This window comes from Athene noctua, chromosome 3 (assembly GCF_965140245.1).
Source record: "Athene noctua chromosome 3, bAthNoc1.hap1.1, whole genome shotgun sequence".
NCBI lineage: Eukaryota > Metazoa > Chordata > Aves > Strigiformes > Strigidae > Athene > Athene noctua.
The window spans coordinates 916,590-929,152 of NC_134039.1; the positions used below are offsets into that span (position 1 = coordinate 916,590).

Below are 12,563 nucleotides of genomic sequence, written 5' to 3' on the forward strand. Positions count from 1 at the left end.
GGGGAGCGAGAGGGAGACCTGGCAGCGGCCTGAGGCTCCCGCGCGGCAGCAGATCTGCCGCTGACTTCGCTCTCCTTCGATTGGTTCTGGAGTGAAGGAAATTAAGCTTATAACACTGCTAAAGCACTGCTGAAGGAGCCCTTTGCCTTTGGCCTTAGCAGCCCTTCTGTCTCCAGCTCAGCGGAGGCGCCCAAGCCAGCCCCGGGCCTCGGGGCCGGAGCAGCAGGGACATGGCGGGGCCTGGCCGCGTCCCCCCGCAGACGTTCCTCCCTCCCGAGGACGGAGCTCTCCCGGCCGCGGGCTGTGGCGGCCGCCCCCCGTGCCCGCGGGCTGTTGTTCGTCGGGCCCAGCCGGCCGGCAGCTCGGGGGCTGCCCGCTGCGAGGCCGAGGCCTGGGCCCAGCCCGTGCCCGCGGGGACGGCGGAGCCGGCGGCCGCCGGCCGGAGCAGACGTGGCTTCGCTGTCCTCCGCTTGGGAGTGACATTGCTGAGTTTTACAGGGATGGTTTTAGTCTTGTCATTGCCTCGGCTTTGCCGCAGCGTTTACATGCAGCAGTGGGAGACCATTGCCCTGGGATAACGCTCGGTCCTGCTGACGTTCTCTGCCAGCCCCTCCCGGCTGGGTGCTGACCCTTGGTTAGGCAGAGCCGCTGCAAAAAAATAAAGCCCCTTCTATTACAAAGTTTATCCATCCAGCAGTTTGTGATTTTAATGTGAAAAATTACCTCAGTTATTTCAAAATGCTGGCAGCTGAAATTCAGTTTGGGGTTTTTTTTTAAGGTTGGATAAACAGTTGGTAAGTGCCATCCGTGCCTTTAAGAACTCACTAAAAAAAACAGCAGGATTTGATTTGTTTGTACAGTGAAAAGATTGTTCTTTAATCCCTTCAGAGTTGTTGGATTTGGTACTCCTGCCAGTCGAACTAATGAAAAATCCTCTGGCAGGATGTGTCAGGAAACCCAGACATCCATCCCCTTGCCACATCTCCTCTCCCGACGATGGAGGGTGTCTTGAAAACGGTGGAGCAAGGGACCCAACTCCCTGTATCCCTCTGTGAAACACGGTGCTCCGTGCCAGAAAGCAGCACAGGGATGGAAGTCTTCTTGTGTTTGATATAAAATTGGACCCAGTTATCAAACAGAAGGTATAGGAGATTCTAGGGGAAAAAAAAAAGCAGCCCACAAAACGCCAAACAACACTGCACAATCACTTAAGCAGTTTATTTTTTTCTCCTCAGTTAGATCAGTACGGTGACCTCCACTATTTTAAAAATAGTAATATTTGTGTTATAATTTTAGATATTCCAAAATAGCAGTTATTTCTTTAATGAATAAAAATATTAATTCAATACATAAACTTTATGAAATAATAACAGAAATTAAATCCGGCATGTTGCACCTGCCTGGGGAGGGAAGAAGTTGCCGTTAAGGAAGAGAGCAGTTTGAGGCTTCACACCAGTTGCAAGGATAAAATGAAACAAAAATAGGCTAATTGGCTCTTAAATAGAGCCAAACTGTCAGCCCCTTGGGCTCGGCTGGGCTGCTGGAGCAGGGGGACCTGTTGCCCTCTGCCATGCCCTGGGATGCTGGGGACATCCTGGGGGGGCTGGCGGGTGCCAAGGCCGGGGGGCCCTGGGGCAGAGCTGCCTCTGCTCGGGCACCTGAGCCGGGACCAGCCCTTGCCATGCACTTGCTGCCGTACGTACATGTATTCTTAAAACTTGCTGTTTTCTGTCAGTGGAACTAGGAATTTGTGTTGATTTAGTACGAGAGAACATCCTGAAACAACAGCAGTTTCCGTTTCCTCTGTTAATCAAATATCTAAGCAGCAATTTCAGGGACTTGGACACAGCCATCGGTTCTGGAGAAAAGTCTAGCGAGAATTTTTTGTGGTACTATTTCAAACATATCCAATTCCAAATGTATTTATTTTATAGTAGAATACAAATCAGACAGATTTTAGGAGCTAAAAGAGAAACAATACTGAACATCCAACCTAAAACCTCCCCAATGCTTTTTACTCAAAAGCTTCAAACTATCTCCTGAAAAGCTCCAAATGTAAAGGAATGTTTTCTTAGAAAAACACATGCATTAAAGTGTTCTGCACTGGGAATCTTTCAGATGAATCACAATGGTTCACATATTCACTAGAAATAATAAGAAAACCAAGATTATGTTCCTTTTCCCTTTCCCATTGCAAAGACTTCCCTTGATACACGTGTGTGTGTGTGTGTGTGTGCATGTGTATCTCTGTCCATTGCTGTCTTCTTTTCTTTTATTAACTTATATGTTACCTGGGAGAAAGAAAGGTACCAAAGCAGGTCACGTGATGAGGACAGGGCTCTTCAGTGTACCGATGAGAACTAATTCAGGAACCAGCCAGTGAAATATTTCTCTATTCTGCAGAGCATCTAGGTGTTTTAACTGTTAATATAATCCCAGGAAGAGAGCTCTGATGATAATACTATCCTTTAATTATCACAAGAGTTCAACAGACAAACAATTATCTTTTAACTTCCTTGTCAAGACCGAAGTACCTTGCAAGATAATCAAACAGAATTTTTCTAGAACTGGGAAATCCAACCAGAAGTTTTACTTGCAATTAACTATTTAGTGTGTGTGTGTATCTAGGGAGAGAGTCCTTAAAAAAAAAAACAACCCTCAAGGCTAACACTGGGAATATTTCTCTGCAGTTAAAAAGCCAGTGCTTATTGGTAAAGTAACTTTTCTAAACTGCACTGAAGGGTGTAGAAGAATAGTTTTAACAGGGAAAGGTGTGGTGCCCACACACAGTTGGCATCTGCTCAGATTCAGCGGCCGGTCCGTGTTAACAGCTCTTTGACAATACACACGTGGCTCTGCAAATAGAGGAAAGGAGGCACGAGAAATAGGATGATTTTCTGAATAACGAAGGCTAACATATTAGAAGTAATGCATTTGGAAAATGACAATTGAGGAAATGCAGTACTACGTCTTGTAAACCTTTTTACTGAAGTTAAGAGCGTGTTATTAATAAAATGCGTAAAATTAAAAAAATAATTTCCTTAAATCAATTGCTTTTGGGGATGTCTTAGGAAGCATTATTTTGACAATGTTAATTGTTGTCGTCGTCTTTTTTGATAAATGGATTATGCAAAATTAATTCCCTCACTATGTAGATTTAATCCACAACACAGGGCCACTGTCAGGATTTTAAAGTATTTTGAGTTTTCTAATGAATAGATACAAAAAAGCCATACTCAATTAATTTATTAGTTTCAAATTTGAAATTATAAATCAGTCACTGTCTTTATCTAGGCTTTCCTGCATTTGACCAAATCTTACTGTACAAATGCTCGGAGAAAATCATTATAGGATATTTTTGAAGACAAAGTTTTATCATAATATTCCAAAACGTTGAATAACTCCTCTTCAGTTAGGTTGATGTGGTATTCGTGAAGAACCTACAAAAGACAGAGACAACTTTAAAATCTATTTCAGCGCTTCGGGTGCGCAAGAAGCAAAAACATTCACTTATCTTGCTGAAATTTCTTTACAAAGTAACTTGATGATTCAGCTCTACTCTGTCTTAGAGTAAATTCTTATTTCTCAGAATATTAGAAAATCAAACATTCTATTATCTCTTACTCTTCCCATGCCAGTGCTGGCTCCCTGGGGTACCTGAAAACCTGCATACAGGGTTTGTCCACTTGCTCGACTAGCACTTGCCTGACGCTGGGAAAGGTGTAGCACGCAGGTGCATAGAAGCTAATTTAGAAAAAGTACATGTTTAAGAGGTTTCCGCTGTTATCTGGAGATGAGGTGGAAGGGGTGGAGTATCTTTCTTTCTATCCTCCTTGGGTGATCTGCAGCCTTTGCATCCAGAGAAACATAAGAAAGGATCCAGTCGCTCAGGCTGTGCGAGCTGCTGTGTGTGTAACACCCCCGTGATGTACACGGTGCTTTTCACTTCTGTGGGACAAATCCTGAGCTTGGAAGCACCCACTTCAGTGAGGACCAGCCTCAACAGGAGGCAGCCCGTGCAGCTGAGGCGAAAAGCTGGGTTAGATACTTGCATCTTTCAAATACCTCCCCCCGGTGCATTTTTCAGCACTTCAGCAGTTTCAAATGTTCTCGTTGCCCTGACATGAAAGCAAATGACGCACTCACTTCTGAGGATTACCTCTGGGTTTAGATGCACTTGGGAATTTAAACCCGGAAAGTAACCAGCAACACGGTGTGTCCTGGGGTGCTAGGCCAGTTGTTAGTCTTCTGGCAAACTTGGATGAGTCTGCCCCGTTCCCGCTTAGGGGCCTAGCATCAGAAATCACTGATGACCCCTTGCAGATAGCACAGCCGTAAATAGCAGTGTTCCTGGAGTTAGTGGAGAGCTAATTTCCCTGTTTCGGTAGATTAAGTTACCTAGGAGACAAAAGGATCTGTACCTCCACAAATGGTTTGATATCTTGTCAAACAGCAGATTAACAACTTTGGAGTAGGATTTTGGAATCGAGGATGGCTTCTTGCTCTAGATCAGCGGAGAGTTCATTCTTTGGTTGTGGTTTTGCTTAGCTTGTGTCATGTCGGGAAGCTTGATTTGCAAGTTGTTGACATTGCTTTAACTATAAATGGTAATCATCACACGTCCTAGAGGAACATGACAAATTAAAATGGGATGAGAAGGAGCCTGATCTTCACTCCTCCTCCCCAGAGCCCGGTCTGCCGAGGCAGTGCCCGAGCAGTCAGAAAGCTGCTGTGACAGACGGGGAGCCTGGGGCATGAAGCTGATACGGCTGCACCGCTGCATCTTGCTCCTCAGCCTTCGCGGGGGAGCAGGGGGAACTCGGGTTTCAGCTGTGTGGCAGTGCCAGAACATAGCGCGTTCCCACCAGTCCCGAATAAGTGAAGATTTAAAAGAGCGTTTCTGTGACTGGTGTAATTGAACAGTTTTATATCTACCAGGCAACAAGCCGGCTCCCCGCAGCTCCAGGGGAAGGGGAATGTCAGAGCACACCTTATCATTCCTTACTGCAGCCAAGCATTTGCTTACTGTGCTTGAGCATCCTGGCTGCTAGTTGATCAGTTTTCTGAAGTAATGATGCCAAGGGGTGTCCTGATGCAGCATTAGATGGGTTTAGGGCCCCACTCTTTTTCTTTTTTTCTTGCAGCTGAACAGTAAATATTCAGAATTACTCCAGAACAAATAGCGATTATTGTTTCCAGTTAAAACAATGTCAAAGATTTTGAAATCAGTAAAGCTAAGCAAAAATCAAACTCCCCAGGGATCTAGATGAAGAATCGCTGGCATCTGGAATACACAGGTCTGTGTTCAGGTCTGTGTTTGCCCTTTGAGGAGATACAAGATAGCTCAATATTTGCAGAGGATACTGATCCCTTGCCTAGTGCAAAATTACTCTGCCCACAGGAGAGCAACGAGAAACCAGAAAGAGAAGCTCTCGAATGCGGATTACTTGAGCCTGTTTCTCATTTGGAAGGGACCAGCACCACTCAATGGGTCACAGGATCCTGCAGGGAGACCTATCAGAAGGTCTGCTGTTCCCTTCATGTGGGTTGGTGACAGGTAACATTTAATCTTTGTGTAGGGACTAAGGTTTTTCTCTGGTTTATCTAGTCAGGACCCCACCAAGACCTCAGACCTCAAGGAAGTGTAATCACATGTTGATAAAGATTACCATGAGTACTGGTCAGAGCTGCAGTCACAGAGAGGGGCCAGCATGAATTTATACGCTCTAGTTCAAAACCATTTTTCAGAAATTTTTCAATCAAGAAGCTTAGACATCTGTAATTTTCTGACTATTATTTGCTAAACGCAACATACTTGTCTGAAATCTGCGATATTTAACAGTCCAGTACGACTTTCATCGTAGGATTGGAAAGTTCGCTTCATTGGTCTCCAGCAGTGCAGGATCTGGGGCTGAATCCTGAGCATTGCACTGAAGAATGACGTGGTTTGTGGTCCAGGACTCAGCTAACACAGATAGATGAGAGACACACGTTTACCAGCAGCCTCATGAACACAACTGGGCAGAACTCTAATGCGGGATGAAAGATGCTGGGCTGCAGTACTGCCTTAATCTGCCACTAGCTGCTGAGCACTTGTTTACAAATTATTGCAGGATACTGTTTACACAAGATGATTTTAACCTATAACATTTTGATATTCTTGGGAAGTGCAGATGGTATATTTACTTAATCACTGTCAAAGCCCTAACTTTTCATTATTTGAAACTGATTCCGAAGTCAGTGTTACTTCTGCTCAAGATCTCAGTGTTTTCACATGTTTCGTGCTTGCCTTGTTTCAACTCCCGCTTTCAGTCATTTTTAATTCTCTGCAGGATTCATTTTTCAGAATGAATTTTTTGCGTAGAAGTCACTGAATGCAGAAACCAATGGTGGGAGGGATACAGTATTTAATAAAAAATAAAACCCTACTGTACACTTTTCCCAGTACATAAAATACCTTGTAAGCAGCTTTTGAACCTGTCTGGGGTTCCACTGCTGGGCGTAGGGTTGATTTTCCTGGGGATGTGTTGTGGCCTGTTGTTTTAGCCTGCCCGGACTCGTTACATTGGTGTACCCTGAACACACCTGAGCTGCACAACTAGTCATTAAGGCACAATTCATTCCACTTGCACAAAGCTTTAACACTGGAGTGATGAGTAAACCTCAATCCACCTGCAGGCTCTGGATTTCCTCTACTACCTTTTTTTTCCTTAAAAAAACCCCTACACCCCCATCGTGGCTTCCCCCTACACGCTCCTGTTATTTATTACTGTGACGGGGTGCCAGCCGCAGACGTCGCTGGTGTCCCCACAAGCATCTCCTTGTGACGGGATTGTGCCGTTGACTTTATACACCTGCTGTGTGGACACAGAGGCTGTGCTGCACCCTCGGGTGTCGTAAGAGGCCTGGGGGCAGCTGCACCCTGGTTCTGTGCTCCTGGGGTTTCCCTCCGACAGACTGTAGCTAAGGAATGAGTACATGAATAATGCAGTTTTTCCAACCCAAAGTACTGAGTGCCCCGTGGGCTGAAGGGAGGGAAAGAGCACTTGACAGGGACTGCAGCTTGGGTTGTTTTCACTGCTCAGAGCCTGGATGCTTCCAAGAAGCCCTGGGCCACTGATTCTCTCAGGCTTTTGACAAAGGGAAGGAGTTGTGCCTGCCACCAAAAGAAAAGCATTTTATTTGAGTTTATTATTCCTTTGATGTCTATCTGTGCAGTCACTAGGTAAAATAGACTGAGCAAGCTATGAGGAAATTTCACTCTGAATATTACCTATATAAAGGTGCTCAGAACATGGACCGAGACGTTCATTATTTTTTCTGAATAGAATAAATAAAATAAAAATTGAGACAACTACATAGGGATTTAAAAATTACTGCTTTATCCACTCCAGAATACTGGGATGGAATTTTACAGCATCAACTTTGTGTATAAAGGAAACCTTATGTAAGATAATGAAGTTCTTTGATGCAAAACTTAATAGTTTTACCTTACTCTCCCTACTGGTAGTGAATACTTGATAATTCCTAATGATACTCTCTTCATACCTTGGTAGCAATCTGTTCGTTCCACATCCGAAAACAGTTCGGTAATGTAATTTCTCTATAAAATGCTGCTACTAACCATATCTAAACTAATTAGGCACAGTCAGAAACAGCCTAAAAATGTAGCAGGCTCGCTGAATGAGCAGATTTGGAATTTGGCACTGTTCCTACTACATAACTTGATTGGGATGCTATTACTGACGCCTTCCTTTCTGGGCCACCGGAGCCAGATTTCTGTGTCTCCTCTGATCTTCCCTGCCCCGGAGCGGGGCCGAGGGGAGCAGCCTGGGTGGAGCCGTTTCCCTGGGACTCCTCTGCCTCTCCATCGCAGCTGGGAGCTGTTTTGTGAGGCAGGGAGAGCTGCGAGGGCACGATGCGAGCTGGCCAGTCCTGGCTCTGAGATGTTTCTAGTGACCATTGACGGCAGCGCAAGGGACATTTTCCTCTGGGCTTTTTTTGGAGTGCTGGGTGCGGAGCAGAGGCCCAGCTCGCTGACAAGCCGGGGCCATCCTAAGGCTCGTCCCATACGCTTTTTATTTCTAGCTTGATTTTTATTTAGTTCAACAAAAGCTCTTAAACTGTCAGCTCCCATGTTTTCTGCTGGGAATTATTATCCGAATTTTAGCGAATTTGGCCAGTTTACCTTATAACCTGGATACGCAGAGCGTGATCCCAAGGAGTTAAATCCTCCAACAGAAAGAGATGCCAGATGAACACTAGGCAATTAATATCATGGGAATAAATAACAGAAAGGGAAGTCCCCGCATCAAGTGACTATAGAAACAGGCCACAAAATATCCATGTCAGAACAGCAGAAACAAAAAGAAATTGTCATTTTGATTTTTATAAGCTTTGTACCTACCGGCTTTTGTGGCCTCTGTATAATCACCCTCTGTAGCAGTGAGCTTTCCTGTGGTTTTAACAACAAGATACTGCTCTGAAGGAAGTCATAGTATGCAAATTTTCCGTTTTTCTTTAAATCATATTTTGTGGTTATTTGGTTGATTTCCCCTTCACTTAAATCCAAACTGAACTTCTCTGCTATATCTGAAATGCAAAGCAAGACTATTCATTTTGTCGTTCTTAAAACCAGCCCCTCACCGTCCTGTGTTTCGCCTGTTCTACCAGGGATGTGCTGCCAGGCCATCGCTGCAGCCGAGCGTGTTACTCAGACCTTGCTCTGGGCAGGTCCGTGCACATGCCTGTACTTATGGGGTGGCAGTTCACATTTTACAGGGTTCCGGGGGACTGATAACATGTCATTTTGATTTTAAATGCACAAGAGGTGCTCCTTGACGTTAACTGAGATGAAAGATCTGAAAAGCTAACGTGTTCTTATAGCCAGGACTTTACATTTGGTTCCACAGGTGTGCACTGTCTTATCACACATGCGGGTGTTCTAACAAAGGCACAGAAAATCCTCTCTCAGACGCCCCAGAAGAGCAGCGTAGCTCACTGCTTCGAAGAGCGAGATCCAGGGTCCTTTCAGATCAGCCCGTGTTCAGCCATCGAGACCAGTGCAACCAGAAGCACACACAGGCTCGGAAGGAAAGGACTGGTGAATCCATTTACTGAGCTGTGCCCTGGCACAGAAAGGGTGGTGTGGTGGGAAGGGGAGGAGAAACCTGCACAGTGCTCTGGGTACCCACAAGCAAAGCTGCTCTCCTTTTCCAAGGAGGAGCTCACTGGGAACAGGAATGCCCGTGAATTGCACCCAGGGCTGATCTGTTCCACTCTGCCACGGCGGGGTGGGGTCTGCAGCAATCATGGGCGCTGCTTGAGGCAGAGACGCCAGGGAGAGAACAGAACCCATCTGAGACTGAAAAAAGCACTTTTCAGATGGTAACAAACCGAGGAAGTCTGACACTGGGATTTCTCCTCGCTTGCTGACATCCTTCTCTTTGCAGGCTCTCAGTATGCCTCTCCAGGAATGCTGGATGTTCTTTCTTATCTTCTTTTCTATTGTTTCGCAGTTCAGGACAGGTGCAGAACAAGTTGTTGTCTGAGGACAACTGGATGCTGGTGTCTAAAAGCAAGAGATAATGTTGTGGTTGGTTTTTTTCTATTGAGTTTTACCAGTTGTGTAGACGAACCACCAGATGACAAATCCAGTTTCTGGTCTTCCAGACTCGAGATTAAGGTACCATTTGAGCCATGTCTAAGTCTGATTTGAATTTGGTCTGCAAAACTGTAGGTAAAAATGTGAGAATGTTCTTAGTGTCAAAATGACACTATTCATTTAATGGGCCTTGACCATTTTTTCTTAGTTTGGCTCTATCTGTAAATCATTTATAGTTTCTCCAAGCTGTCTCTTATTAAACAGCAGATCCTGTGTTCAAAAAAAGCTATGCAGCACCATCTTAGACCAAACACAAAGCAGCACAAAGTCCCTGAATTACAAAATAACGTTGTTTGATTTGTTCCTGGGAGGGCCAGTTCTGCAGTGGTCTGTGTGGAGCCACAGGAGGAGTAACGTGAGAGGATCCCAGTGCTCAGTGTCTGGGTGCTGCCTCGGCCCTGCTGTGGGTGAGCTAGAAGCAAAGTACCTCTGCATGCACGATACGTGCACAGGCAGTATTTGTTTCCAGATCCAACGTCTAATCTCATACCTAGGGAGGCTTCCCAGCGCTCCCTCGAGGGTCTCACTGGTGCAGGCGTGCTGAGGGCTCACGCACATTTCCGTGCAGTGAACGCTGCAGGAACGTGCCTCCTGCTCGTGCTCAGGCTGGCTGGGGCCCTTCCGACAGCCAGAAGTTTGGGGAGCCTTAAGTTCCTATTGTCTCACGCTGCCCCATCTTGCATTCGCAGACAGTAACAGGCAGTTTTCCGTTGCTTTCTCTGGGAACTGGCTTAACGCACGAAGGATGCATGTAGCTAATTGTCTGGGCTTTTCAAGGAAGAACCTATAGTTAATGCAATAATTGAGCTAGCAGTGGGCCAATGTTTAGATTTACCAGCCCTGACAAGTTGTTTGCATCTTTAATTTGCTCAATCTGTTATTTCTTTTTCAGTAGCTAAACATCTCCGTGTAGAAGTAGTCAGAAAATCCAAGCATGTACCAGGCACTGAATAATTCTAAATATTTTATTTTTCTGTTGTAGGTTTGGTTGTAGCTGAGGAATGTGGAATAGGCAGGTGCAGCTCCACAAGGAGGATATTTAATTGTTCTGCCTGTAATGCTTTCCCCACCTTTCTGTGAATTCTAGCACGAGGGCCAGAGGCCAGCATGGCAGTGTGGAGGACCAAAGTGCATTTTCGACATGTTGTATAGGTATGGACGCAAAAATGAAGCAAAACTATTGCATTTCTAACCCACTTTTAGCTCTCTCGGATCACTGGCCTTCACGGCTCGTCCATCAGTTAGACTGTCAGGCACTAACAGCTGCAACCTGGCATCCACCAGAAAGCAGGCAAGACCACCAAAATGTTTTAGGGCAGACTGACAAACACCTCTTGGAAAACAGCAAGTGTCAGTCCTGCCTAGCTTTGTCAGATGACCACAGATAAGCCATCTCTATGTTCTTATGTTGCTTTTGCAATTATTGGACCTTTGTAATTCAGGCTGTTTTCAGAACTCTGATTGTGCTTAAACACAGAAGCGTTATTTGCCGTACAGCTCTGATGGGTGGCAGCAGGGAATGCTATGGGTGTAAATCAATATATATCCTTTGACTTTAGTGGAGTTACTATCTGACCCAATTTTTGCTGTTTTAACACACTTTTGCAAGTTACCTTGTTTGCTTATTGCCAGGTGGCCGTGTCTGATTTCATGGGCAGTCGATAGGAACACCTTCACGGAGTTCCACAGGTATTATTTTTACCCTATGCACAGAAATGAAAATCCAGAAGATTCGTGAACAACCAGACTTACGCTCTTTTGCCCTACTGGAGGAGATGTCTTGGGACGTTCAGGCTGAGAAGAGGTGCGTGGGTCCTGCCCGGCACGGGCAGCTGGCCTGGTAGAAGGTGCAGAACCAGTTGCACTGGGAGTACTTGATGGCATCGTTACAAGTTCTGAGCTGAACTTCTTCAAAAAGTCCCGATACTTCAACCGTCCACCAGCACTGACATCCACCGTGTTCCAAAGATTTTCAAACTAATGAAGAAGCAAAAGCTGACTTTTGTAAATGCTGGTTTGACAACCACAGAATCCCCTTATGGACTAAGGATATGACAGAATCTATCAAAGAGACAGGGAGAGGATGCCTTGGACTAGAAGGAATCCTAGGGCCCATCTTATTAAAAAAAAACCCCAAAAACGCAGCTTCTCTGCAGAAACGTGCACAAGGCTGGGAAAACAATGAAAAAAGGATTTCTGCAGGACATTTTTTAATTGAATTGGGCCCTTAGTGTGCTGTTTAAACTACTAAACCCTGTGATTAGACACGGTGATGGAGCTGCAGTATGGAAGAATAACGCTTTAACGTGGGATGTAAATCAAACACATGGTGCACCTGTTTCCTGGCTAAGTACCACTGAGGCCAGTCTCTCATGCTGTCAGGTGCACCTAAGTTACACCACCACCTCAGGAGGCCATTAAGGTTCCTCAGTTATTGTATTTGCATCAACAAATTATTTCACCCTGAGGACAAAAGTGAATCAGCACGAAAAACACGGTAGGAAATCTTTAGAGCCTTTAGACTGGCGTGCAGTCAGGGTTGTAGGGTGGGGAGCTGTGTCTCCCCAGCACAGGCAGCCTCCAGAGCACCCGGGGCAGGTGCTGATGCCCTGGCTTCTGCTGCTCCTGGAGGTCCTTGTGGCGGCTTGGCCCGGCACGGGGCCGGTAGCCCACCCTCTGGGCTACCTATGGAACCGTAAGGGTGAGGCTGGGCTGATTTCCCACTGAACAGCACTTTATTCTGTAAGTAGCTGCACTGAATTAAATGGGACTACTCATGATGTAAGCTGCTAATCAAAGCGAGGATTATCACAGCCTGCCCTTAAATGAGCTGCACTCATTTTGCGAGTGTTTCAAGAGTCATCAGTATGCCTTTTTAGGGTCTTCATTATTGATTTTT

At 45.5% G+C, this 12,563-nt stretch overlaps 1 protein-coding gene across 1 annotated transcript; it reads right to left on the reverse strand.

Moving 5' to 3' along the window:
- Window positions 1–3,317: 3,317 nt before the first annotated feature.
- Window positions 3,318–9,701, reverse strand: EFCAB6 (EF-hand calcium binding domain 6). Its single transcript, XM_074901139.1, has 5 exons — window positions 9,690–9,701; window positions 9,397–9,571; window positions 8,408–8,592; window positions 5,816–5,965; window positions 3,318–3,440 (listed from the first exon to the last, which is right to left on the reverse strand). Exons 1-5 carry the CDS (start codon window positions 9,699–9,701, stop codon window positions 3,318–3,320), a joined length of 645 nt encoding a protein of 214 aa, XP_074757240.1.
- Between the last annotated feature and the right edge of the window lie 2,862 nt (window positions 9,702–12,563).

Excerpts from the sequence above, each read along its gene's own strand:
- EFCAB6 (XM_074901139.1), bottom strand. Across the intron at positions 5,966-8,407 it reads TACAGAGGCCACAAAAGCCG|CTGAGTCCTGGACCACAAAC; the intron begins GTAGGTACAAAG and ends TATCTGTGTTAG. Across the intron at positions 3,441-5,815 it reads ATATCGCAGATTTCAGACAA|GTTCTTCACGAATACCACAT; the intron begins GTATGTTGCGTT and ends TGTCTTTTGTAG.